Here is a 27,368-nt window from a genome sequence, read left to right on the forward strand (position 1 = left end):
CTTAAAGACAACAATCCACTACTAATTTTAACTTATTTATCCAGCAAGCCTTACCATCTAAATATCTCAAAACATTTGCAAAGAATCAAGTTATCAAAGCTCAATGTTCTACAAGTATTTTATTATAAACTACCACATGCAACATTTCCCGTTTCCAACCATACAACAATTTAACGAAGAAGAAACTTCGCCATGAATATTATGAGTAAAGCCTAAGGACATACGTGTCCATATGCAACAGCGGAGCGTGTCTCTCTCCCACACAAAGAATGCTAGGATCCATTTTATTCAAACAAAACAAAAAACAAAAACAAACCGACGCTCCAAGCAAAGCACATAAGCTGTGATGGAATAAAAATATAGTTTCAGGGGAGGAACCTGATAATGTTGTCGATGAAGAAGGGGATGCCTTAGGCATCCCCAAGCTTAGACGCTTGAGTCTTCTTGATATATGCAGGGGTGAACCACCGGGGCATCCCCAAACTTAGAGCTTTCACTCTCCTTGATCATGTTGTATCATCTCCCTCTCTTGATCCTTGAAAACTTCCTCCACACCAAACTTAGAACAACTCATTAGAGGGTTAGTGCACAATCAAAATATACATGTTCAGAGGTGACATAATCATTCTTAACACTTCTGGACATTGCACAAAGCTACTGAAAGTCAATGGAATCAAAATATCCATCGAACATAACGAAACTGGCAATGCGAAATAAAAGGCAGAATCTGTCAACACAGAACAGTTCGTATTGATGAATTTTATTGAGGCACCAGACTTGCTCAAATGAAAATGCTCAAATTGAATGAAAGTTGCGTACATATCTGAGGATCACTCACGTAAATTGGCATAATTTTCTGAGTTACCTACAGAGAATTTTGCCCAGATTCGTGACAGTAAAAAAATCTGTTTCTGCGCAGTAATCCAAATCTAGTATGAACTTTACTATCAACGACTTTACTTGGCACAACAAAACACTAAACTAAGATAAGGAGAGGTTGCTACAGTAGTAAACAACTTCTAAGACACAAAATAAAAACAAAGTACTGTAGTAAAAACATGGGTTGTCTCCCATAAGCGCTTTTCTTTAACGCCTTTTAGCTAGGCGCAGAAAGTGTGTATCAAGTATTATCAAAGGATGGGGCATCTTCAGCGGGGTGTGGAGTTTTTTCAACTATGCATTTTATCTTTTCTATGTGAGTTTCAGAGGCTCCCTTTTCATTAGTCTTAGGCTTGCTACTCTCATCAAACAAATTTTCAGGAACAAGCCAAGCATAGTTATTTTCTAGTGCATCATTCATCGCTAGGAGCTTGCATGGTATTGGTGCTTTGATCTCCCCACCATCATTAATATTATTAGTGTACCTTATTCTATCCATGTCCATCTTTTCAAGGAGACTAACAAAATTGGTATAAGAACCAAGCATATTATATTTAGCAAAGACCTTTCTAGCCTCTTTTGCTAGACCACCGAATTCTCTAAGAAGGGTCTCTAAAACAAAATCTTTCTTTTCCCCCTCTTCCATATCACCGAGTGTAAGAAACATGTGTTGGATTATAGGATTGATATTAACAAATTTAGTTTCCAACATGCGAACTAAAGCAGCAGCAGCAATTTCATAAGTAGGAGCAAGATCTACCAAGTGTCTATCTTCAAAATCTTCAACCGTACTAATATGAGTGAAAAAATCTTCTATATTATCTTTCCCAAGGATAGACCCTCGACCTACCGGTACATCTTTAAGAACAAACTTAGGAGGAAACATAATGAAATAAGTAAAGTAAATGCAAGTAACTAATTTTTTTTGGGTTTTTGATATAGCAAACAAGATAGCAAATAAAGTAAAACTAGCAACTAATTTTTTTGTATTTTGATATAGTGCAGCAAACAAAGTAGTAAATAAAACTAAGCAAGACAAAAACAAAGTAAAGAGATTGGGATGTGGAGACTCCCCTTGCAGCGTGTCTTGATCTCCCCGGCAACGGCGCCAGAAAAAGTGCTTGATACGCGTACAGCACGCGTCCGTTGGGAACCCCAAGAGGAAGGTGTGATGCGTAGAGCGGCAAGTTTTCCCTTAGTATGAAACCAAGGTTTATCGAACCAGTAGGAGCCAAGAAGCACGTTGAAGGTTGATGGCGGCGAGATGTAGTGCGGCGCAACACCAGGGATTCCGGCGCCAACGCGGAACCTGCACAACACAAACCAAGTACTTTGCCCCAACGAAACAGCGAGGTTGTCAATCTCACCGGCTTGCTGTAACAAAGGATTAGATGTATAGTGTGGATGATGATTGTTTGCAGAAAACAGTAGAACAAGTATTGCAGTAGATTGTATTTCAGTATAGAGAATTGGACCAGGGTCCACAGTTCACTAGAGGTGTCTCTCCCATAAGATAAACAGCATGTTGGGTGAACAAATTACAGTTGGGCAATTGACAAATAGAGAGGGTATGACCATGCACATACATATTATGATGAGTATTGTGAGATTTAATTGGGCATTACGACAAAGTACATAGACCGCTATCCAGCATGCATCTATGCCTAAAAAGTCCACCTTCAGGTTATCATCCGAACCCCCTCCAGTATTAAGTTGCTAACAACAGACAATTACATTAAGTATTGCGCGTAATGTAATCAGTAACTACATCCTCGAACATAGCACCAATGTTTTATCCCTAGTGGCAACAGCACATCCATAATCTTAGAGATTTCTGTCACTTCCTGCATTCACGGAGACATGAACCCACTATCGAGCATAAATACTCCCTCTTGGAGTTACAAGCATCTACTTGGCCAGAGCATCTACTAGTAACGGAGAGCATGCAAGATCATAAACAACACATAGACATAAATTGATAATCAACATAACATAGTATTCTCTATTCATCGGATCCCAACAAACACAACATATAGAATTACAGATAGATGATCTTGATCATGTTCGGCAGCTCACAAGACTCGACAATTAAGCACAATGAGGAGAAGACAACCATCTAGCTACTGCTATGGACCCATAGTCCAGGGGTAGACTACTCACACATCACTCCGGAGGCGACCATGGCGGCGTAGAGTCCTCCGGGAGATGATTCCCCTCTCCGGCAGGGTGCCGGAGGCGATCTCCTGAATCCCCCGAGATGGGATTGGCGGCGGCGGCGTCTCTGGAAGGTTTTCCGTATCGTGGCTCTCGGTATTGGGGGTTTCGCGACGAAGGCTATTTGTAGGCGGAAGGGCAGGTCAAGGGGCGTCACGAGGGGCCCACACTACAGGTCGGCGCAGCCAGGGCTTGGGCCGCGCCGCCCTGTGGTTTGGCCACCTCGTGGCCCCACTTCGTCTCCTCTTCGGTCTTCTGGAAGCTTCGTGGAAAAATAGGACCCTGGGCGTTTATTTCGTCCAATTCCGAGAATATTTCCTTACTAGGATTTCCGAAACCAAAAACCGCAGAAAACAGCAACTGGCACTTCGGCATCTTGTTAATAGGTTAGTTCCAGAAAATGCACAAATATGACATAAAGTGTGCATAAAACATGTAGATATCATCAATAATGTGGCATGGAACATAAGAAATTATCGATACGTCGGAGACGTATCACTTATCACAGATGGTGAATCAAGAGCAGCAGAGGTACTCAGAGTTGTACCTTTTCTTGTAGTGGATGGTAATATGGCGACTTTAGTATCGCGAGGTTTACCCATGATGGAGGATTTGCAGCGAACAATATCAATCCAAGTGAACTTGCAAATAAAGCTATGCTCCCCGGCAACGGCGCCAGAAAATAGTCTTGATGACCCACAAGTATAGAGGATCGCAACAGTCTTCGAGGGAAGTAAAATCCAATTTATTGATTCGACACAAGGGGAGCCAAAGAATATTTGTAAGCCTTAACAGCGGAGTTGTCAATTCAGCTGCACCTGGAAATAGACTTGCTCGCAAGAGTTTACCAGTAGCAACAGTTTTATAGCAGTAGGAGTAGTGAAATATAAGCAGCAGTGTAACAAAGACAGCAGTAGTGATTATAGTAAACAACAGGATTAAAATAATGTAGGCACAGGGATGGATGAACGGGTGCTGCATGAATAAGAGAACTCATGTAACAATCAAGGCAGGGCATTTGCAGATAGTAATAAAACGGTATCCAAGTACTAAACAACCATAGGCATGTGTTCCGTATATAGTCGTACGTGCTCGCAATGAGAAACTTGCACAACATCTTTTGTCCTACCAGCCGGTGGCAGCCAGGCCTCTAGGGAATCTACTGGTAATTAAGGTACTCCTTTTAATAGAGCACCGGAGCAAAGCATTAACACTCCGTGAACACATGTGATCCTCATATCACCGCCTTCCCCTCCGGTTGTCCCAATTTCTGTCACTTTGGGGCCTCGGGTTCCGGACAGCAATATGTGTATACAACTTGCAGGTAAGATCATAAGCAATGAATATCATCATGAATTGATAGCATGTTCATATCTGAAATCATGGCACTCGGGCCCTAGTGACAAGCATTAAGCATAACAAGTTGCAACAATATCATAAAAGTACCAACAACGGATACTAGGCACTATGCACTAACAATCTTATGCTATTACATGAACAATCTCATCCAATTCCTACCATCCCCTTCAGCCTACAGCGGGGAAATTACTCACACATGGATGGGGGAAGCATGGATGGTTGATGGAGAGTCGTCGGTGTTGATGATGGCGATGATCTCCTCCAATTTCCCATCCCGGCAGGGTGCCAGAACGAAGTTTCTTGTCCCGAGACGGAGTTTCGCGATGGCGGCGGAGTTCTGAATGTCTTCTGGCAATTTCGTCGAACCCCCTCGTGTTTTTAGGTCAGAGGCCTTAAGTAGTCCAGAGGGAAGCGTCGGAGGCTGGCCGAGGTGCTGCCACCATAGGCCGGCGTGGCCCAGGGGCCCACCGCGCCGCCTTGTGGCGTGGGCGCCTCGTGGCCCCCCTCCGTCTCGTCTTCTGGCTCCGTCAATCTTCTACAAAAATAGGCCCATTGCAATTATTCCCAGGGATTTTCCTGAAAGTTGAGTTTCTGCACAAAAATAGGACACCAGGGCAATTCTGCTGAAAACAGCGTTAGTCCGTGTTAGTTGTATCCAAAATACAGAAATTAGAGGCAAAACAATAGCAAAAGTGTTCGGGAAAGTAGATACGTTTTGGACGTATCAGTCGCGCACTTGCCGTACTCGGGGGCTTGCGTGTCACAGACCCGACATTACATACTCAATATATTCGGATGCTCACCCGCCGCAGATCGGCCATATCAACTTCGTCCTCTTCATCGGCCACGTCAGCCAGACGCTGCGTGGCTACATCAACTATTTCTGGCCGCGCAACTATTTATACTGCGCCCGCCGCATGGACTATCTTTGGTGGCGTAACTATTTCGACTGCGCCCGCCGCATGGACTATCTTTAGTGGCACAACTATTTCGACTGCGCCCGCCGCATGAAATATCTTTGGTGGCACAACTATTTCAACTGCGTCCGCCACATGGACTATTTTTTGGCCGGGCGAGTACTTCGACTGCATCTACCATGCGACCTACCTCCATATTGGCATCGCCGCAGTTGAACTCAGAGTTCCTCTTCCTTTCGCCACACCCGATGCTCAGGGAGTTGCCATTATCTCCATTACTCTCGATTACTTGATGGACTTATCTTCTTCGGCCCTGGATATATCTTCTCTCGATAAACTCCGGGGTCAACGGCTTCATCAGCTATGGTTATCAATGGATTTATCTTTTTTGGCTCAGGATATATCTTCTCCCGATGTACTCCCGGGTCAATGGCTTCATCATCTATGGTTATTAACGGATTTATCTCCTATGGCTATATAATATTGATCTGATACACTCTCGGGTCAGTGGATTCATCGTCTGGAATATTCAATGGATATCATCTTATATAATATTGACCCGATGCTCCCACCAGGAGCGCTGAAATTACTCGGGGGCTCCTGGAATATCTTTGAACTATTGCGTTTACTCCCATCGGGAGCACTGGAATTCAAGAAAATATGAAGATCTCCGACTAATTTTACTATTCCCGACGGGAGCACTGGTTTGCTGAAATTCAAGAAGACATGAAGATCTTCGACTATTTTTACTACTCCCGACGGGAGCCCTGGTTTGTTGAAATTCAAGAAGACATGAAGATTTCCAACTATTTTTACTACTCCCGACGGGAGCGCTGGTTCGCTGGAATTCAAGCAAATTTGAAGACTATTTATATCTGAAGTTATCATCTAAAAAAGCCTCTGATAATACGAGTGCTGCAATAGATGGTAATCAACGGGACTTATAACATTCAAATATCCTTTTGCTAAAGCCTCAAGATTACGAGAGTGCTGTGAATAGCAAGGATACACAATTATATACTTACAAACAAGACCCATGCCGATACTTTAAACTACAGAAGTACTAACGAGAGACGGAATCGATGGCAGACACAGTCCTTCGATTTAATTCAAGGGCTGCCGCCCAAACATACATCATCGGTTGAAGCGAAGTTGCACATTACTACGGGTTCAGCGAACCTGCAACAAGAGCTAATCACTCAAAGATTCGCCTCCGATAAACTTACAAATAATGGCATCAACGATGCTCAAGGTGGCATTAAGAATTTCCCCTTGAAACAAACAACAATGTATCAACGATACCTGAAGAAAACTATAACATCGGGTTACTCGACTTGAGTCTACACACGGTTGCAAGCATCCGTGCCTAGACTCGGGGGCTACTCCCATCGGGAGCGCTAGAAACGCACCCGATAGAATCATCGACTCCTCCGAGACATCATCCCAATTATCGACTCCTCCGGAATATCATCTGAATCATCGACTCCTACGGGACATCATCCAAATAATCGACTTCTCCGGGATATCATCTGAATCATCGGCTCCTCTGTGACATCATCCAAATCATCGACTCCTCTATCTACGATATCATCAAAATCATCGCCATCATCGAAAGCATCTAAATATTCTTGGAACTCGAGGAAATCTACGATATCCGACTCAGCATTTTTAACACCATATACATGACTATTTAATATTCATCTACATGATCGGGGGCTACTCCCATCGGGAGCGCTGGTCGCGCACCCAATAAAAAAAAAGTGGCAGCTTCGTCGACAAAGAAGAATGAACTAGAAGATGTCGGCATCAACATCAAGATCTTCGAGTACTACAACTTGAGTCTATGCGCGGCTACAAGCACCCGTCCATAGACTCGGGGGCTACTCCTATCGGGAGCGCTTCGCGCACCCGACAAAAAGCAACTTCGACTCGACATGAAGCACAAGATTCAACATCCAACAGATGATCAAGACATTCAGACGATGACAACTTTAGTTCCTGCCCGAAGCTTCACTTCGGCCAGACACTCGGGGGCTACTAATGTGGGCATAACCCTTCGGGTACTCGACATTGCCATACCCGATACAGACTATGAAGATGGACCAGCACAAGGACTTGACAAGCTGGACCCACAAGGAATATCAACTTGGATTACAAGAAAGAAGACTCCAATACGAATCCTACCAGGACTCTTGTAAACCCTAGTTTGGCTGATATATAAAGCCAGGCAAGGGCACCCCTTAGAAAGATATTCAGAAACATTAATCATAGAGGTGACACGCCTAGACATCGCAACCCGCAGATTAGAACTAGACTAGATTCAACAACTCCACCTATGACGGCCCCTGTACTCATATTATTACATACTGGATTGCTAGCAGGACGTAGCGATCCTCCACCGTGGGGACGTGAACTTGGGTACGTCGTGTACCGTCTCGTTCTCGGAACTTCCATCGTCGCCTTTCTCTAAACCCTATGCCCCTCAAGGTGGGCATTGCCGAGGAACCGCCTCGTCAGCGGACGATTTGAGATCCTATGCTCATGTGGTTTCGTCCAATATAAGCACAAAGCAACATTTGTGCGGTGCTCGATTTGGCTCCTCATCGACGTTGATAGGTGACCGTGGTAGAGCGGGTGGTGGAAGGTATAGAGGGGGGCACGGCGGGGACAATCAGAGTAACTGGAAAAATAATTTTGTTGGTCGCTCCAACAATCCAGGGATATGTTTGGCAAAGGGGTCTGCAGGGTGGATCTAATATGTCATCTCAAACTTATGAGTTTGATGCCAAATATGAGCAGCCGCAAGCTCAGGGGACCGGCGACAGCTGTTGTTAAAGGTGGGGTGTAGGCGATGCCGCCAAATCCTCCCGGTGAAGGTCATCAAAGGCTATGGTAGCATCTGACGTAAAGAGCTCCGTCAAGTGTGTTTTGTGTGTTGGTTAACAAGACTACCTCCTCGGAGTTTCAGGTGGTTTCCTAAGTTTGGGTAGTTTCTATTTTGCTCAATCTTATCAAATGAAGCTAAAATTTACCTAGGGTAAAACCTGTTTGAAAAGATGAAACTTAGTGTTGCATGCGGAACATAGTTTCATAGTCAAATCCCAACAATCTGAAGTACCAACTGATTTTAATGAACTAGAAGGTGCCTTTCGTATTCATATATATGATAACAGTCAACAAATCTGAACCGTCCATTCTCCATCCGACAGTAAAAGATACATGGTGTAGCCGGTGTAGTGGATACATTCTCACGGACGTAGGTGGTAAGAGCACCTCTAGCCGTCTCCCCGATATCCCTGTTTTTTTTTTCTTCCGGACGACGTTATTCGGTCCAGCCGCCCCCCTCCTTTTCTCGTTTTTTCTCCGGAAAAGGGCCCTAAATCCATCCGGAGAGCCCAGGCCATCCCGACCTCCCGGGGTGCGCTCGGAGAGTCCGGACGAGCTAAAAAGCGGAGACGGGCCCGCTCTGTCGGGGAGAAAACACGCGAACCCCACCACTTTCTCGCTGCAAATCCCCTCCCCCTCGTAGCTCTCTCGTCGCCAGCACCACCCCTCGCCAATCAATTGGCTGGTTGCCTATATTTCGTCGTCCATCCTCCTACCATCCTATATTCCGTCGACCTCCTCCGTCTACCTATATTCCACCGTCAGGCTACTCCTCGTGCTTCGCGTCTCGCCTCGCGTCGACCACACTCGTCAGGTGTTCGTCCATTTTCCTGGGCGGCCATGGACTCGGACGAGGAGGAGGAGCAGAGATGGCAGCCGTTGCCCAAGAAAATAGTCCAAATACTGGCCAAAATTTGTCAACTACGCCGCACTGTGAGTTTATTTTTGAAAATAAAACTAAATACAACAATCGTTGGGTGCCTACCGAAAAGTTCAGCGCTCCGCACTCGCACGCCAAACTTTCATCTAATTTAGCGGTACTTTACTCCGAATTTGGCCCTGGGAGCGCCAACGGTCGGAGGTGGTCTGATTAACGGTTAGCCGTGAAAGAGGGAATTCGCTGCGCCCTCCACTCCACTCCACTCCACCCATCCACATCCGCACCCGAAACTTCATCATCTCACTCCTCCCGCCGCCTGCCGCCGCCGCGCCGTACCTCGGCGCCGCCCCTCCAGAACCCGCGCCTCTCACGCACGCCCGCCGCCGCTCCACTCTTCTCCCTCGTCCCGTCCCTGCCGGCCTTCGAGGTACGAGCTCCTTCCCTTCTCAGTTTCTCATCCAGAGATTACCTCAACCTCGCTGGCTTCGCCGACCTCCGGACCGAGCGCTGACGTCAGGCTATTTTTCAGCTCCGCTCCGGGCGGGATGCTGAGTCCGTGCGACTGCTTCCTCCACCACGCCTCGGCGCCACCATCGCCGCCGCTGAACCCGCCGTCGAATCTCGCCCCCTCGGCGCACAGCGCCAGCCGCAGAGACAAATGCCTGACGTTCCAGACCAACGCGGTCTCGGCTCCTCTAAGAACAACCGCCGTGAACACTAACCCCAGCCCGTCGGTGGTTCCACCCAGGGTCAACACCACCACCACCAGGCAGTCCACCGTCCAAGGGAGGAGGAGCAACCGCGCGCCGGCCGGCTACGGCGGGTCGATCCCGGCGATGCTGGACGCGCTGGACCGGTGCCGGGACGTCGGGGAGGCGCTGTGGCCGTGGAGGGACACGCTGAGCAGCCGGGAGAGGACCATCCTCCTCAAGGAGCAGAGGGACTGGCGCCGGGCGATGCAGATCTTCCACTGGTTTCACGGGGAGAGGTGCCAGGAGCTGAATGCGATCCACTACAACGTCGTGCTCTGCGCGGTCGGGCGGGCCAGGCGGTGGGACCTCGTGGTCGGCCTGTGGCGCCAGATGCGCTCCTGCGGGGTGGCGCCGGACAATGCGACGTACGGCACGCTCATCGGCGTGTACTGCAGAGGGGGCCGGGCGAGGGCGGCGCTGCTGTGGCTCGCGGATATGTGCAAGCGGGGGTTGGCGCCTGACGAGGTCACCATGAGCACCGTCCTCCATGCGCATAAGATGGCCGGGGAGTACGAGGAGGCCGAGGTGTTCTTCAGGAGATGGTCCTCTGAATCGGATGCTCGCTGTGGCTTGTACACTTATAACACCTTGATCGATACCTATGGCAAGGCCGGGCAGCTTGAGAAAGTGTCGGATATGTTCAACCAGATGCTGAGGGAAGGTGTTGCGCCGAGTGTCGTCACGTTCAACACGCTGATCCATGTTTGGGGTAAACACCGTAGAATGGAGCATGTGGCGTCGCTGGTGAGGATGATGGAGGAGTTCCACTGCCTTCCTGACACCAGAACTTACAATATACTCATCTGGCTGTACAGAGAAAGCAATGACATCGATGCTGCGGAGCACTACTTTTGTAAGATGAAGGCCGAAAAACTGGTACCAGATGTCGTGAGCTGCCGCACTCTGCTGTATGGGTACTCTACCAGGGGAATGTTCGCTAAAGCGGAAGCCCTTATTAAAGAAATGGATGAGAGTGGTCTGGCGATCGATGAGTACACACAGTCAGCTGTGACGAGGATGTATGTAAATGCTGGGCTGCTTGAGCAATCGTGGCGTTGGTTTGAGAGGTTCCGTAACCAGATGGACTCGGAGTGCTTTGCTGCAAATATTGATGCGTTTGGGGAGAAAGGGCACATTGTCCTCGCAGAAAAGGCTTTTATCTGTTGCGTGGAGAGGAAGATGCTTAGTGTTTCCGTCTGCAATGTTATGATCAAGGCATATGGGTTAGCAGAGAAGCTTGATGAGGCCTGTGAGATAGCTGCTGGCATGGAGAGGTATGGCGTGCTACCTGACTACTTGACTTACAGTTCTCTCATTCAGCTTCTGTCAACCGCTAAACTGCCAGAGAAAGCCCTCTGCTACTTCAGAAAGATGCAAGCAGCTAAAATGCCGATTGATTGTGTTCCTTATTCTGTGGTAATTACTAGCTTTGCTAATGATCACAACTTACACATGGTTGAATGCCTATTTAGAGAAATGGTCACTTTAGGGGTCCACGCAGATGCATATGTTTACTCTACCTTAATCGATACATATGCTGAACTCGGAAATGTCCAGAAAGCTGCAGCATTTTTTGGTTTAGTGACGAAAGCTGGTCTATGTGAGAACGCTTCAATCTATAACTCTTTGATCAAACTCTACACGAAAGCAGGGTATATCGCAGAGGCGCAAGAAACATACAAGCTTCTGAAATCGTTAGATAGTGATGGCAACCTTTATGCATCAAACTGCATGATTGGCCTCTACAGCGATCATTGTATGGTGAACGAAGCACGCGAGATTTTTGAAGGTTTGAAGGTTAGGGGTAGTGCAAATGAGTTTTCATATGCGATGATGGTGTGCTTGTACAAGAAAGTAGCTCGCTACGATGAGGCTCACAGGATCTCTAAGGAAATGCAAGCTTTGGGGCTTCTAACTCTAGCATTGAGTTATAATTCTGTGATACAAATGTACGTATCTGCTGGAAAAGTGGAGGAGGCTGTGAAAATATTTCAGAAGATGTTGGCATCGAGCACACCGCCAAATGATGCAACTTTCAAGGCACTAAAAGTTATTCTACTGAAAGGAGGTTCGTGTATTGAGATTGCAAAGTTAGAGTCTCTCAGAAGGAGTCACGGTCAGGATTGCTTGAATCAGTGGAACAGGGCATTATCGTTGGTTGTAAGGTCAGAGGGGACTACCTCTCGACGTATTATTAGTCATTCTGGTACAAGGATAGATTCTTATTACATCGACAGTTTCTGAAGTAGCTGAAGGGGATAACAGAAGCAGTAAGTCCAGAACAGATTTCAGTTGATTCAGGATCTTCATTGATATGCCACAGTGATGATCCATGTGCTGTGCTTTGCAAGGAGAGCACACATGTCATCCTCAAAATGAGTACGTGCTTGTTAATTAATTGATGGATTTCAAGTTTTCAGAAATGTATCCCGACATGTATCCTGCTAGATTACAGCAGAAATATAACACCATTGCGGCACAACTCCATTTGTGTTAAATTACATTGATTGTGTCAAACTTTCAGAGAGATCTTTTAACTCCCAGATGTTATTCTGCTGAAAGAAGCTTCATGAATTTAGGAGAATGGATGATCAGACTGGCGATTTGCCCTTCAGTCTAAAATCGAAAGAGGGGATGAGTCTGGAATTCACTCCTACGAATTTTGGAACTCAGTTGAGATACAATCTGTTCAAGGGAGAGGTAAAGTGTGTTCTTCGATGTATAGTAAGTTGCCCTCACAAAGTAATGTTGGTAGTACTTGTTTACAAGTAAATAGCAAGTTTGTTAATGGCTTACTTTTGTTGCAAATGTCAGGCATGAGAATAAATTCTTACAAATGTTGTTTAGTGTCCATCAATGTGCCTGAGGAACAAATTAATATCTTATCTCAGATGTTCGGTTGCAAAGCGAGTCCTTTCCCTTGAAACATCTTGGAGTTCCTTTACATTTTAGCAAACTCAGGAAAGAAGACTTACAACCTGTAATTGACAAGACCATCAAGGGAGTTGGGGGCTGGAGGGGCAGATTACTCTCTTATGCAGGTAGGGTTACTTTAACCAAATCATGCTTGGCCAGTATACTTATAAATCTTCGTTCAGCAATTAAATTCCCAGCATGGGCAATCGGAGCTATCTACTGACAAGTCACAAATGGCTTGCCTGTGGTTAACTATGAAGGTTATAACAGATATCATGTAGCTAATTGGGACCTCATGATGTTGATATTAGAAAAATGAACATTTACCTTTTGACGTCAATAGCAACAAGTTGTGGAAATAAATAGTTGATTTTAATTATGACACAAATAACCATAACATTTGAGCTGTCGTTTAACAGAGGCTTTTCCTTTTAGGAAAGGAAGCTTGTATGCTTTGTCCGACACAATGGTTGCCATCTCTTCTACTCCTTCGGACCGACTGCTGGAACATAAGATGATGGATGCCCCAGCTCAGCCAAGTAACTGAAGAAACCAAGGACGGCGATGGACAGTCCTCGCACCCGTGAAATACTGACCCGGCGACTGGTGGCTGGATTACAGCTCCATCGCAAGTGAGGAAAAAGTGGTGATTGAAAATAAAGGATGACATGGCCTGCGTGCCTGATGCTCCGGGACGAGCTGTAATGATGCTACTTCCCGTCCAGTTGCTTTGTTAGGCTGAAGTTGCTTGCCTGAAGCTTTAGCCTGTGTCATACTAAGAAACGGAGCTGTAACGCTATGACCTGTAATTTCGTTTCAATGAAAACATAATATGTAAGGCTTAATTAGCTGGAGATACTTTCAAATGAACCGCCCCCATCTGCCATGCAAAATGTCGTGGGAATCAACATAAACACAAACCATTGTTTCTGTGAAACCGCAAAGTTGGGAAACGCTCGACACCGTACGCCTTGGATTATATATATAGTGTATACATGTACAAATATAGGTAGCATACAGAAGCTAGTATATAGAGTCTAACGCCTTCCCTTAATCTTAACGTCCTCCAACAAGTTAAGATTACGCCTAAACCTTGAAATAAAGGATGAGATAGAGGCTTGGTGAAAATATGGAGTAGCTTCTTCGTCAACTTCGATGTGTTTTGTTCTAGCATTAAAGACTGAGTTGGACGACAAGTAGATAGCACCAATGTTATCACATCAAACAATAGGAGACTACACAACTCTCCTAATGGAGACGGTGCTAGATCAGTTCAGCACTGGCAACAATTTTGTATTTAGCTTTAGTACTACTGTGAGACCAAGATACTGTATCTTGCTTTCGAGCACTCCAGGCAATGATATTAGGACTGAGAACATTGCATATCCTTCCGTGTTCCGTGGATCGACGATCATCAGGGCTAACAGCCTAGTTCGCATCAGAGAAGATGGAAAGGTAACTAAGGAGCAGAACGGACTGGACTACCGAACATAGTGCAAGATGCGCTTCGCAGCGGATCAATCAGCGGATCAATGACTGTCTCTGGATAAGTGAAGATACTGACAAACACGATATACAACATAGGAGATATCCGGCCCAGTAAGTGTTAAATACTGCAGCCCACCAATAACACTGTGGTACTCAGTAGCATACTAGACAACGTTATACCGGCAACGGTTGTGAGTTGATCATAAGAAGAAGACATCCCACGGTATGATTGCTGCACCCCATGGAGCTCTCACATGCGTTTGGATTTTGGGCCATCCGATCGAGCTGACGTGGCGCGATCTCGGCCGGCCGTTCGTCCAGGGCGCTGAGGCCCTCCCACAGACCCACTTTTTATCCATGGGTCGTGTAAAGCCCGCCTGGCCCGGTCGTGCGAGGAGAAACGACGCCCCAGCCACACCCACGCCCGCGCCGCTTCGTTCTCCCTCTTCCTCGTGAGAGGCGGCGGCTGCTGCGCCTCCTCCCCCAATCCCTCGCCCGGCGGCGCCGCTCCACCTCCCTTGCCGCCCGCCGCTCCGCGCCCCCACTCCGCGCCCGTCCTCGACCGTGCTGAGCAGCGCGCGGGAGCACCGCCGGTGGAGCGACGACATCGAGGTCCGCCTCGTCTTCGTCTATCCTTGGGGACAGGGAGAGGATGCAGAAGGCAGTGCTCTTCTTGGTTGGTAGGAAAGGATGCGGGAGGAGGAGGACGAGAAGGGGTGAGTGCGCCCCAACCGCCTGCCAGTGAAGCCGACGGCCAGCATCGATCTCGAGCGACGCCGGTGACCAACACCCCCAGCCAGGTACGGTTCCTGTTCATGCTCTTCTCCCTTCTTCCTTATGGCTGCCCCTCTCTGATTTTCCCCCTCTCTAATTTAACTTTGATTTTACAGCTAGGGTTTGGGTGTCCAGACTCCAGAGTACATGTCTTAGGGGAACCTGCATGAATACAGGACCATCTCAGATCTTGTTCATCCTGCCTTTTTCCTCACATACTTGTCTTCCACAACGCAGTCTCCTCTCCACGGCAGCCTGATGGTACTATCCCTATTCTCCTGATTCACCACCCAATCCACTCAGATTTGACTGCAAAAGGTTATTTGTTCCCAAATCAAGAACTTTGTCTGTTCATACCATGTGTGAGTTTTTAGTTGGGGAACAAAAAGGAGTTCCTTACTACTTAATTGGAGGATATGAATTTGTATGCTAGATTGGTTGTATCCTCTGGATATTATAGGGCACATATGTTTCCTATTAAAATATGACATTGTGCTGAGAAATAAGTGCGTACAGTTTGGGGAGAAAGGGCATATAGTCCTCGCAGAAAAGGCTTTTATCTGTTGCGTGGAGAGGAAGATGCTTAGTGTCTCCGTGTGCAATGTTATGATCAAGGCATATGGGTTAGCAGAGAAGCTTGATGAGGCCTGTGAGATAGCTGCTGGCATGGAGAGGTATGGCGTGCTACCTGACTACTTGACTTACAGTTCTCTCATTCAGCTTCTGTCAACCGCTAAACTGCCAGAGAAAGCCCTCTACTACTTCAGAAAGATGCAAGCAGCTAAAATGCCGATTGATTGTGTTCCGTATTCTGTGGTAATTACTAGCTTTGCTAAGGATGGCAACTTACACATGGTTGAATGCCTATTTAGAGAAATGGTCACTTCAGGGGTCCACGCGGATGCATATGTTTACTCTACCTTAATCGATACATATGCTGAACTCGGAAATGTCCACAAAGCTGCAGCATTTTTTGGTTTAGCGACGAAAGCTGGTCTATGTGAGAACACTTCAATCTATAATTCTTTGATCAAACTCTACACGAAAGCAGGGTATATCGCAGAGGCGCAAGAAACATACAAGCTTCTGAAATCGTTAGATAGTGATGGCAACCTTTATGCATCAAACTGCATGATTGGCCTCTACAGCGATCATTGTATGGTGAACGAAGCACGCGAGGTTTTTGAATGTTTGAAGGTTAAGGGAAGTGCAAATGAGTTTTCATATGCGATGATGGTGTGCTTGTACAAGAAAGTAGCTCGCTACGATGAGGCTCACAGGATCTCTAAGGAAATGCAAGCTTTGGGGCTTCTAACTCTAGCATTGAGTTATAATTCTGTGATACAAATGTACGTATCTGCTGGAAAAGTGGAGGAGGCTGTAAAAATATTTCAGAAGATGTTGGCATCGAGCACACCGCCAAATGATGCAACTTTCAAGGCACTAAAAGTTATTCTACTGAAAGGAGTTTCGTGTATTGAGATTGCAAAGTTAGAGTCTCTCAGAAGGAGCCACACTCAGGATTTCTTGAATCAGTGGAACAGGGCATTATCGTTGGTTGTAAGGTCAGAGGGGACTACCTTTCGACGTATTATTAGACATTCTGGTACAAGGATACATTCTTATTACATCGACAGTTTTTGAAGTAGCCGAAGGGATAACAGAAGCAGTAAGTCCATAACAGATTTCAGTTGATTCAGGATCTTCATTGATATGCCACAGTGATGATCCATGTGCTGTGCTTTGCAAGGAGACCACACATGTCATCCTCAAAATGAGTACGTGCTTGTTAATTAATTGATGGATTTCAAGTATTCAGAAATGTATCCCGACATGTATCCTGCTAGATTACAGCAGAAATATAACACCATTGCGGCACAACTCCATTTGTGTTAAATTACATTGATTGTGTCAAACTTTCAGAGAGATCTTTTAACTCCCAGATGTTATTCTGCTGAAAGAAGCTTCATGAATTTAGGAGAATGGATGATCAGACTGGCGATTTGCCCTTCAGTCTAAAATCGAAAGAGGGGATGAGTCTGGAATTCACTCCTACGAATTTTGGAACTCAGTTGAGATACAATCTGTTCAAGGGAGAGGTAAAGTGTGTTCTTCGATGTATAGTAAGTTGCCCTCACAAAGTAATGTTGGTAGTACTTGTTTACAAGTAAATAGCAAGTTTGTTAATGGCTTACTTTTGTTGCAAATGTCAGGCATGAGAATAAATTCTTACAAATGTTGTTTAGTGTCCATCAATGTGCCTGAGGAACAAATTAATATCTTATCTCAGATGTTCGGTTGCAAAGCGAGTCCTTTCCCTTGAAACATCTTGGAGTTCCTTTACATTTTAGCAAACTCAGGAAAGAAGACTTACAACCTGTAATTGACAAGACCATCAAGGGAGTTGGGGGCTGGAGGGGCAGATTACTCTCTTATGCAGGTAGGGTTACTTTAACCAAATCATGCTTGGCCAGTATACTTATAAATCTTCGTTCAGCAATTAAATTCCCAGCATGGGCAATCGGAGCTATCTACTGACAAGTCACAAATGGCTTGCCTGTGGTTAACTATGAAGGTTATAACAGATATCATGTAGCTGATTGGGACCTCATGATGTTGATATTAGAAAAATGAACATTTACCTTTTGACGTCAATAGCAACAAGTTGTGGAAATAAATAGTTGATTTTAATTATGACACAAATAACCATAACATTTGAGCTGTCGTTTAACAGAGGCTTTTCCTTTTAGGAAAGGAAGCTTGTATGCTTTGTCCGACACAATGGTTGCCATCTCTTCTACTCCTTCGGACCGACTGCTGGAACATAAGATGATGGATGCCCCAGCTCAGCCAAGTAACTGAAGAAACCAAGGACGGCGATGGCCAGTCCTCGCACCCGTGAAATACTGACCCGGCGACTGGTGGCTGGATTACAGCTCCATCGCAAGTGAGGAAAAAGTGGTGATTGAAAATAAAGGATGACATGGCCTGCGTGCCTGATGCTCCGGGACGAGCTGTAATGATGCTACTTCCCGTCCAGTTGCTTTGTTAGGCTGAAGTTGCTTGCCTGAAGCTTTAACCTGTGTCATACTAAGAAACGGAGCTGTAACGCTATGACCTGTAATTTCGTTTCAATGAAAACATAATATGTAAGGCTTAATTAGCTGGAGATACTTTCAAATGAACCGCCCCCATCTGCCATGCAAAATGTCGTGGGAATCAACATAAACACAAACCATTGTTTCTGTGAAACCGCAAAGTTGGGAAACGCTCGACACCGTACGCCTTGGATTATATATATAGTGTATACATGTACAAATATAGGTAGCATACAGAAGCTAGTATATAGAGTCTAACGCCTTCCCTTAATCTTAACGTCCTCCAACAAGTTAAGATTACGCCTAAACCTTGAAATAAAGGATGATATAGAGGCTTGGTGAAAATATGGAGTAGCTTCTTCGTCAACTTCGATGTGTTTTGTTCTAGCATTAAAGACTGAGTTGGACGACAAGTAGATAGCACCAATGTTATCACATCAAACAATAGGAGACTACACAACTCTCCTAATGGAGACGGTGCTAGATCAGTTCAGCACTGGCAACAATTTTGTATTTAGCTTTAGTACTACTGTGAGACCAAGATACTGTATCTTGCTTTCGAGCACTCCAGGCAATGATATTAGGACTGAGAACATTGCATATCCTTCCGTGTTCCGTGGATCGACGATCATCAGGGCTAACAGCCTAGTTCGCATCAGAGAAGATGGAAAGGTAACTAAGGAGCAGAACGGACTGGACTACCGAACATAGTGCAAGATGCGCTTCGCAGCGGATCAATCAGCGGATCAATGACTGTCTCTGGATAAGTGAAGATACTGACAAACACGATATACAACATAGGAGATATCCGGCCCAGTAAGTGTTAAATACTGCAGCCCACCAATAACACTGTGGTACTCAGTAGCATACTAGACAACGTTATACCGGCAACGGTTGTGAGTTGATCATAAGAAGAAGACATCCCACGGTATGATTGCTGCACCCCCATGGAGCTCTCACATGCGTTTGGATTTTGGGCCGTCCGATCGAGCTGACGTGGCGCGATCTCGGCCGGCCGTTCGTCCAGGGCGCTGAGGCCCTCCCACAGACCCACTTTTTATCCATGGGTCGTGTAAAGCCCGCCTGGCCCGGTCGTGCGAGGAGAAACGACGCCCCAGCCACACCCACGCCCGCGCCGCTTCGTTCTCCCTCTTCCTCGTGAGAGGCGGCGGCTGCTGCGCCTCCTCCCCCAATCCCTCGCCCGGCGGCGCCGCTCCGCCTCCCTTGCCGCCCGCCGCTCCGCGCCCCCACTCCGCGCCCGTCCTCGACCGTGCTGAGCAGCGCGCGGGAGCGCCGCCGGTGGAGCGACGACATCGAGGTCCGCCTCGTCTTCGTCTATCCTTGGGGACAGGGAGAGGATGCAAAAGGCAGTGCTCTTCTTGGTTGGTAGGAAAGGATGCGGGAGGAGGAGGACGAGAAGGGGTGAGTGCGCCCCAACCGCCTGCCAGTGAAGCCGACGGCCAGCATCGATCTCGAGCGACGCCGGTGACCAACACCCCCAGCCAGGTACAGTTCCTGTTCATGCTCTTCTCCCTTCTTCCTTATGGCTGCCCCTCTCTGATTTTCCCCCTCTCTAATTTAACTTTGATTTTACAGCTAGGGTTTGGGTGTCCAGACTCCAGAGTACATGTCTTAGGGGAACCTGCATGAATACAGGACCATCTCAGATCTTGTTCATCCTGCCTTTTTCCTCACATACTTGTCTTCCACAACGCAGTCTCCTCTCCACGGCAGCCTGATGGTACTATCCCTATTCTCCTGATTCACCACCCAATCCACTCAGATTTGACTGTAAAAGGTTATTTGTTCCCAAATCAAGAACTTTGTCTGTTCATACCATGTGTGAGTTTTTAGTTGGGGAACAAAAAGGAGTTCCTTACTACTTAATTGGAGGATATGAATTTGTATGCTAGATTGGTTGTATCCTCTGGATATTATAGGGCACATATGTTTCCTATTAAAATATGACATTGTGCTGAGAAATAAGTGCGTACAGTTTGTAATATTAAATTTATTGCTAGGTGCAGATGCAAATAAATGACCATTGTATATGGTTGTCATCCCCCCTTAACTTAGGATTGTCGATTTTTCATATGGTGTACTGTGATTCCACCAGATCGAAGTCAGATATGTGAATCCCCCGTATGGCGTACTATGATTTCACCAGCTTTCTGTGTGCACACATGCAGAGCTTGTGGGGGAGGAGAGCAACGGGCGCAGGGTACAACGAGCTCGCGGATCCGGGAGTACGTTCAAGGAGTGGAGCTTGCGCTCAGTGGGATGGTTGGCAACCCGCGTGAAGCAAAAAGTACAAGATTCTCCCTATTTTTCTATATGTCCCGTTTGTTGAATAAATTGCCATAGTGCAAGGAGTCAGGACCTGGGATAATTTAGAGCAATACTTCATAAAGCTACTAGATGGAACATATTTAATTGAAGAGTTTACTCGGTTGAACTGAATAAATCAAGGGGTGGCGTATTGGGACGGTAGCTTACTTTGTTTCCCTGGTTGAGGAGATGATGGTAGGTGGAGCATGTATAGAAGAGGCTTCATCATTTGTCAACTGAGTTTGTAATATAAAATCAGAACCTTAGCACTGCAAACAGTGCATGAAGATTTACAGTAGCAAGGCATCTTATCGTGGACACATTTTTGACTTGGCTGATTAGGAAGTAAGTGAAAAATGGTTTCCTGAAATATGCACATTGCATCCTAGAAAGTTGTGAATAAAAATGTGGCTCAGGGGCTATAATTCTTGGTGTGAGCCACTTTGAATACAAGAATTATCATTTTCATTTATCTTCAGCAGTGTGTAAAAAAATATTGTGTGATTAAGTGCTTTACCTCACTATTTATTGCATACTGATGTGCCGCTTTTTTGTCATGATTTTACTCTGTATAAAATTGTAAGTTGCATTTCAATAAACTCAAGTATGATTAGTTTTTTTTTTTTGCCCATGGTGCACATAGTTCTAGGTTATCTGAGATAGATCCGAATGTATATTTAGGCTCAAGGATATAGCCTATTTCTATATTTAGGTTCAGTGACAAATCGAATCTACATGTACTAATCATTAAATAAATGGGGCCTGCCATCCTCTTTTAGGTTCCTTGCTGGTTCATTTTGTTGCGAGGGGTGCTCCCAGCTCAAAGGTGAGGCTTTCAAGAACCTCTTGTGTGATGTGATATTATTCTTGATTGCCAGGCTTTGGAAAATTATTTATTTACTTCGTGATTATTTTTTGCCCTAGATTATGCATCATATTTAGGTATTATGTCAATATAGAATCCTATGATACATGGAATTGTTTTCTAAGGTCTTGGTAGCATGAGCAGAGTAGAATTAGGTTGTCGTGTAAATCAACTATCGATTGCTACATCCTCCCTTTTGTTTTTGAAGGTATCACCTGAATTTTAGTTTCTTTTTTTATGATGCGCATATTTCTAATCTTAATGTGTACCAAGTCAGTTTGTCTAACATTATTTCCGAACAAAATTTCTCATTTGAAGATTGTTTGAATGATTCATGGAAATTAGAACCCATATGATCTCAAAGAATGTTTCTCATAAAAGAACCACACACAGTTTTGAGTTACCTGAGTGTTGTTGAAATTTTCTACTATGTTATGATATACTAATTTCAGTACTGTGTTCAATCTTGCAATAGGACTAATGCTAAATAATGCTATAGTTCTGTCTGATCACTAGCAGTTTTGCCGCAGAGGTGGAGATGAGCTCAAACTGTTAGTGGTCAAACCATGGGAAGGGAGCAAAGAGCAAGGCCAGAAACATGTAAGTCTGCCCACACTGAATTGTATTTCCCCTGAGTGTTCTCTTCTTTATACCTGCATATTCGTTGCAGGGGTATGCAGATACCATGCATCCTCTCTTGGGAGAAGACCAAGAAAGCCACAGGGATAATCTGGCTTATTGAAGTAACGTAGCGATATTTTTCCTTACAACCCGTGTATGTACTTTCACTCCTGGTCTGAAAGCTGGTGGAAATGTATTGGCCAATTATGGTCCTTCCTATGCAAGCCTCTAATTGTTATATATATGGATTCTCACTTTACTGATTCCTATAGATGAATTTTCGGCCAATCTAATAATCCATGGTTGGCAAACTAAAAATGAAATCTTTTTGGAATTTTAAATGATTCCAAGATCAAACGTTAGTGGAAGGTTCTGCGGTGATTAATTTCTTTTGTTTCTTCTTACACAGCTTCTTGCCTAATGAAGCAACTGGCATTAGTTTTTCTGTGGCGTCAACCTTATGTGTCGAGAATGCAGGTGTGCCCATCACAAAGCTTGCTCTGTACATATATCACATTTTCCTACTGGTGCGAGCTTTCCAATTTTTTTTTGAATCATGCCTTGGTTAAAGGCAAATATGGACCAATGCATTTTCTTCCTAAAATACTTCTCCTACCCGTGTTGATGGTCACATTTTTCCAATTTTCAATGATGTACCTAAGATACATAATCAGAGGTGTCATCATGGGCATCTGAGACACACTGCACAAATTCTCTGAAAATAAAGAATGTCGCTGCAACAATTCTTCTTCAACATTCAGTGTCATGGTTTCTTCCTAAAATACTTCTCCTGCCAATGTTGATGGTCACAGTTTTTCTTGCTTTCACTGACGTACTTAAGATACATGCCTTATAGGTACTAGATCATAAGGGTTGTTATATGATTAGTTTGTACATTTATCCAAATATAATCCATAAAAATTGATTCAAAAATCTGTATATCATCTCTTGTCATTTAACAGAACAATACAGTCTATCTTGATTGATCATTTGCTAAGATCATCATCTGTCCGTGTTTAGGATTTTAACATTTTCTGCAAATAATATCTACCCTTGCATTATCTTCAATTTTATTCAAGTATGCCATTCCTCGCTTTTTTATCTGTCTATGTGTTTCTTAATCTGAATCCTTCGTGTGATGCACATATTTACACACGAGATCATGCTTAAATCATGGATGCCTTATAGAGGACTACATAAACATGACAAGTAGATTTATTTGTTTGTAAGACAATCCAGCCAGTAGAAGACAATAACTTTCCTGTGTTTTCTTATTTGTTACCTTGTGCGCTCTTCTCCTGGTAGCATTTTTTTTGGCCATCGCCTCATACATATTTTGGTTGTGGAGTAAGATTTACTTTTGTTTGTTTCGGGGGTGTTGCTGTCGCAAACTATTGCCGTGTTCATCTTTCTGGCAGGGTATTAAGCTTTCTCCACCCTATATATCCAAGTGATTGTCCTTCATCATTTACCTTTTATGTTTGTATGCTCTGTTTCTAATAAGGTTTTGCTGCCGGCATTTTTGCATGTTTTGGTTTGGTTGAGTTCTTTTTATTTTATTCATTCCGTACCATGGGATGTTTGCTATCTACCCTTCCACTGTTCATGTTGTTGGATATGGTTGCTTCCCAGTGTCAGTATGCTTAACTAGCTGTCGCATCCACGTGAACTTCTAAATTTCTCGTCTTCTGACCCATGTGTATGGGTCATTACTGAATCTGCTGCACTGGCCATATAGATCCAAGACCTTGCTGAGCGCGTACACCATGCTCTGCATCCCACATTAGCAACCAGCCGTGGGCTCTTGCTCATGTGAGACAGAACAACTACTCAGGTGCTATGTTGTTAATTATGTTTCTACCTTTGCCCTGTTGTGTGTACTTTCCTGATTTATGTTAGCTACTTATTTCCGATGCTTGGTGCAGCTACTTGACTTGTGTTACTACTTCTAATTCCCAGCTGTTTTGGATGAAAGTAACTATAGATTGGTTCTTAAGGTGATGTTCATCTTTATTTACATGATTGCAACCTTTTTTCAGCAGGGCCAAGGCCGTGGAGGCTCCAAATTTTTATTCAACTCACAGGAAACTTCTTTGAGCATATTCTTCTAATTATATCTTTTATCCTTATAGCATTTACTTTATCAAACCAGCTAAGTTGATGCATATTCTTCGAGCATACCTATACATTACAAATATTGTGCTTTCTTTGACAGCATATGTCTATTCTACGCTCTCTTCAGCAAGAAATCATGCACTGTATCCAAGAATTTGTTCTTCCTAAGGCTGAGTACCATCTTTGAGTTATGTGAAGATGCCAAAGTTTGCATGAGTGTATGTCGTTGTGTGAAAGGGCAATTTGCTTTCCTCTGAACTTAAATTGACACTGCAATATATAGTGTATTTCAACCATGTCGTCTTAATGATTTTTTACTTTAGATTGATATACCTTAGTGTTTTAAATTTACCAAATGATACTCACACTGCTTTTGGCCGCTATTTTATAAGCCGTAGATTGGTCTGAGTTCCACGGGATCATGCGCTAAGGCGCACAACTAAATCTCTTGTCATTTAACAGCACAATACAGCCAATAGTCTGGTTCCTTTTACTAATAAAGTTTTTTTCAAAATGCAGTGATAATGGATTTGTTCTTTTTTGGTGCATATATATATTTTGAGATGCTTCAGACATTTTACTTCTACCTGCGTACATATAAATTGCAGTATGCTCATAAATCATTTGTTTTAGAGAAACCAAATTTCAGCATATGCACAATTCAGGTTAGTCGGTGTATTTTTCTTATGTTAACATTCAGGTTAGCCAATCCTCATAAATTATTTAACGGTGCCATATTAACCATGTTCGGGTACAACTGTTGAAGATCGATCATAGGGCGATCATAGGGGTAGGTGCCCCATAATTTGTTTATAATATACTGCCAGAATTTTTTGCTTAGCCTCTTGGGTGTAATGCGGTAGTCCATCATGTTGAATAATTTTTATTTGGTTGGTTCTGAGCCTTGGTGACACTCTTGCATTATAGAACCTTGTATCCTCATCCCCTAGAACGTGCCAGTTTACCTTGCCACATTGTCTTGCTTTGGTAGCAATAGACTAAACTGAACCTTCAATTTTTTGCTTAACCACATATCCCTGAAGAAGCCCTCTAATTTCGTTAGGGGTTTACCTTCCTCGAGACAGCCTATAAAAGGCCCCCAAGGTAAATTTGTTTGCATCCAAAATGTTTCCGTCAGGTTTTTCAGAATTTTCCTCCACCTCCCAATATTTTTTCTCAGCTGTTTTAGTTTGTGGCTAATCCTGTTCGCTTTGTCTTTACATAGGGAATGTGACTCCAGGTTACAGTGATCAAGTTGACGAAGCCATTTCTGAATTTTCAATTATTTTCATACCGGAATTTTTTTGAGTTTGGGGCAGTTGGCAAAGCTTCAATTTTCAAATGACAGTGATCGATATGGGAGGATCATGAATATTGGATCAAGTGAAATCTTGAATCTGCAAACTTCTAATTGCATAATTAAACTGGGAATGCTGGGAATGCAGCTGTGCCAGTACTTCTATCCTCACCTGATCGGACTTTGTTAAAATCACCAGCGACATTCCGAAGACCATCAATAAATGGTTGTAGTACATGTCTGATTTCATCAAAGAATTCATCCTGTTCTGCGTCCACTGTTGGCCCATAAACATAAGTTGCCCAGAGATGGAACTCTAAACTTTTAGATTGGAAGTGAACTATTCTTGGCTATTTTATTGCATCATTTAAATTTTTTTAGTTCCATACTATTAGAATTTCACCAGCTGTACATATATATATGCACAAATTTGTCGTGCATAGCAGGAAGGAAAGCACACTTTTTGAAGCAAGAAATGGGCTGCAATTTTGTCTCTTGTCGGAAACCAGCGAGTCACGAACTAACTCACTTTCAAACTGTGTTGTCATGATGGAATGGGGTTTATAGCAAAGGTAACACAGACCCTGACAAACAAGCAGACACTGTGAAACTGATGATCTGATGACTGCTACCACAAACTGACACCAAGCAACTGCAAACTGAAAAACTGCAACAACCACACTGGGAAATAAAAAAACAACAACAAGGCCATCTCAGCTCCATTCTCTACCCAGACCAAGAACGAGGCCATCAGCGAAGCTGCCCCTACAGTTCCAGTGCAAGAGAAGGAGAGCATTGTTATTATCTCCTCCAACAAAGACGACAATAATGCTGACCACTGATAGGTAGGAACTTGAAAGCAATAGAACCAAACCAGTACTACTAAGCTTTACACAATACAACAGGCACCTTAGTGTATTGTATAGATTAGATCCAACGTATGTGTAATGCAGCTCCATCCCTCTATTGTCGTCTGGCAGTAGAAACATGTATTGACGTCAACATTATTCGCCATGTAATCCAATGTAAATATATCTACTAGCACCCCAACTTTGTTATTAGGGTTTCCTATATTGACTATCGTACCTCACATCTAATGACTATTCAAGTTTTCCTCTTATCTGACATCTAACAAGAAAAAATTGGCCGCGAAAACCTAAGATAATTTTAGACATCTAACAAATATCCAAGTCGATGCCACTATCCTAAAAACTTAAATTCCATCTACCACATTAATCGACTATAAAATATATACATTCGAGGCAACTAACACTAAACGGTTTATACCAAAAAAGGCCCACTCGGTGACCTGGCTTGGTGCATGTTTTATTTAAAAGATGCATCAAATTTCTACAAGATACTATATTTGCTTGTCCTATTTTATCCCAATTTCGTCTAAGGGACATCGTTTTGTGAAATATAAGAAGTGTATTATCATGTTGGCAGTTAACTTTTATCGCTGCTATATGAAATATATATTGGTACGATTTTCACGGGGTCGTGCGCCAAGGCGCACATCTAAATCTAGTAGGAGTAATGGCAGAGACGAACAAGAAGAAGGAGATGAGCCCTCTGCTCTGCTCCGCTCCTAGCCTCCTCTAGCCCCACCACCGCACGCCGCCGCCCTTCTCTGGTAGCCCCCTCCCCGCTCTATGCTTAGGCCCCGCGATGTCCACCTCCGCCTCCTGCTCCTCCGTCGGCGGTCACCACCCGACAAGCGAGCGGCGGTGGTCCGCCTGCGATGGCGAGACCTCCAGCGGCTGCTCCTACAGCGACGTCGCACGCACGCCGCCACCTGCCCCACCCCGCCTCCGACCACAGCCCCACCCACGACCGCCGCACCCCGCAGCGCCGCCCCTGCCCGCGTCTCTGCCAAGGAGTGTGTTGGCCCGCGCTCCGAAATCCACCGGTTCCGGCGCACCATCGGCAGCGAGGGATTCGAGCTACCTCGCCGCAAAGACAAAAAACACCGGGAGCGG

General features: G+C 44.6%; 1 protein-coding gene and 1 long non-coding RNA gene across 17 annotated transcripts; both read left to right on the top strand.

The window, feature by feature from the left end:
• Positions 1-9,356: 9,356 nt before the first annotated feature.
• On the top strand, positions 9,357-18,317 carry LOC127302784 (pentatricopeptide repeat-containing protein At3g23020). 14 transcript variants are annotated; one of them, XM_071820476.1, is made up of 5 exons: positions 9,357-9,562; positions 9,665-11,161; positions 15,740-17,188; positions 17,279-17,505; positions 17,816-18,317. In XM_071820476.1, the coding sequence occupies exons 2-3, from the start codon at positions 9,681-9,683 to the stop codon at positions 16,707-16,709; spliced, it is 2,451 nt and encodes an 816-aa protein (XP_071676577.1). In that variant the 5' UTR covers positions 9,357-9,562; positions 9,665-9,680; the 3' UTR covers positions 16,710-17,188; positions 17,279-17,505; positions 17,816-18,317. The 14 variants fall into 14 exon arrangements, with proteins under 14 accessions (XP_071676577.1, XP_071676575.1, XP_071676576.1 ...); XM_071820474.1 differs by lacking the exons at positions 15,740-17,188; positions 17,279-17,505; positions 17,816-18,317 and adding exons at positions 12,412-12,611; positions 12,702-12,928; positions 13,239-13,740 and having other exon boundaries at positions 9,363-9,562; positions 9,665-12,266; XM_071820475.1 differs by lacking the exons at positions 15,740-17,188; positions 17,279-17,505; positions 17,816-18,317 and adding exons at positions 12,467-12,611; positions 12,702-12,928; positions 13,239-13,740 and having other exon boundaries at positions 9,363-9,562; positions 9,665-12,266.
• A 965-nt stretch (positions 18,318-19,282) lies between these two features.
• On the top strand, positions 19,283-25,856 carry LOC127298373 (uncharacterized). 3 transcript variants are annotated; one of them, XR_007849719.2, is made up of 10 exons: positions 19,283-19,669; positions 19,760-19,904; positions 20,353-20,471; positions 21,271-21,317; positions 21,887-21,956; positions 22,027-22,131; positions 22,387-22,454; positions 23,716-23,811; positions 24,020-25,196; positions 25,318-25,856. It is a non-coding gene; the product is annotated as an uncharacterized lncRNA (long non-coding RNA). The 3 variants fall into 3 exon arrangements; XR_011746151.1 differs by having other exon boundaries at positions 24,017-25,856; XR_011746150.1 differs by having other exon boundaries at positions 24,020-25,856.
• The last annotated feature ends 1,512 nt before the right edge of the window (positions 25,857-27,368 follow it).

The sequence above is a fragment of the Lolium perenne genome, chromosome 5, assembly GCF_019359855.2.
Source record: "Lolium perenne isolate Kyuss_39 chromosome 5, Kyuss_2.0, whole genome shotgun sequence".
Lineage (NCBI taxonomy): Eukaryota > Viridiplantae > Streptophyta > Magnoliopsida > Poales > Poaceae > Lolium > Lolium perenne.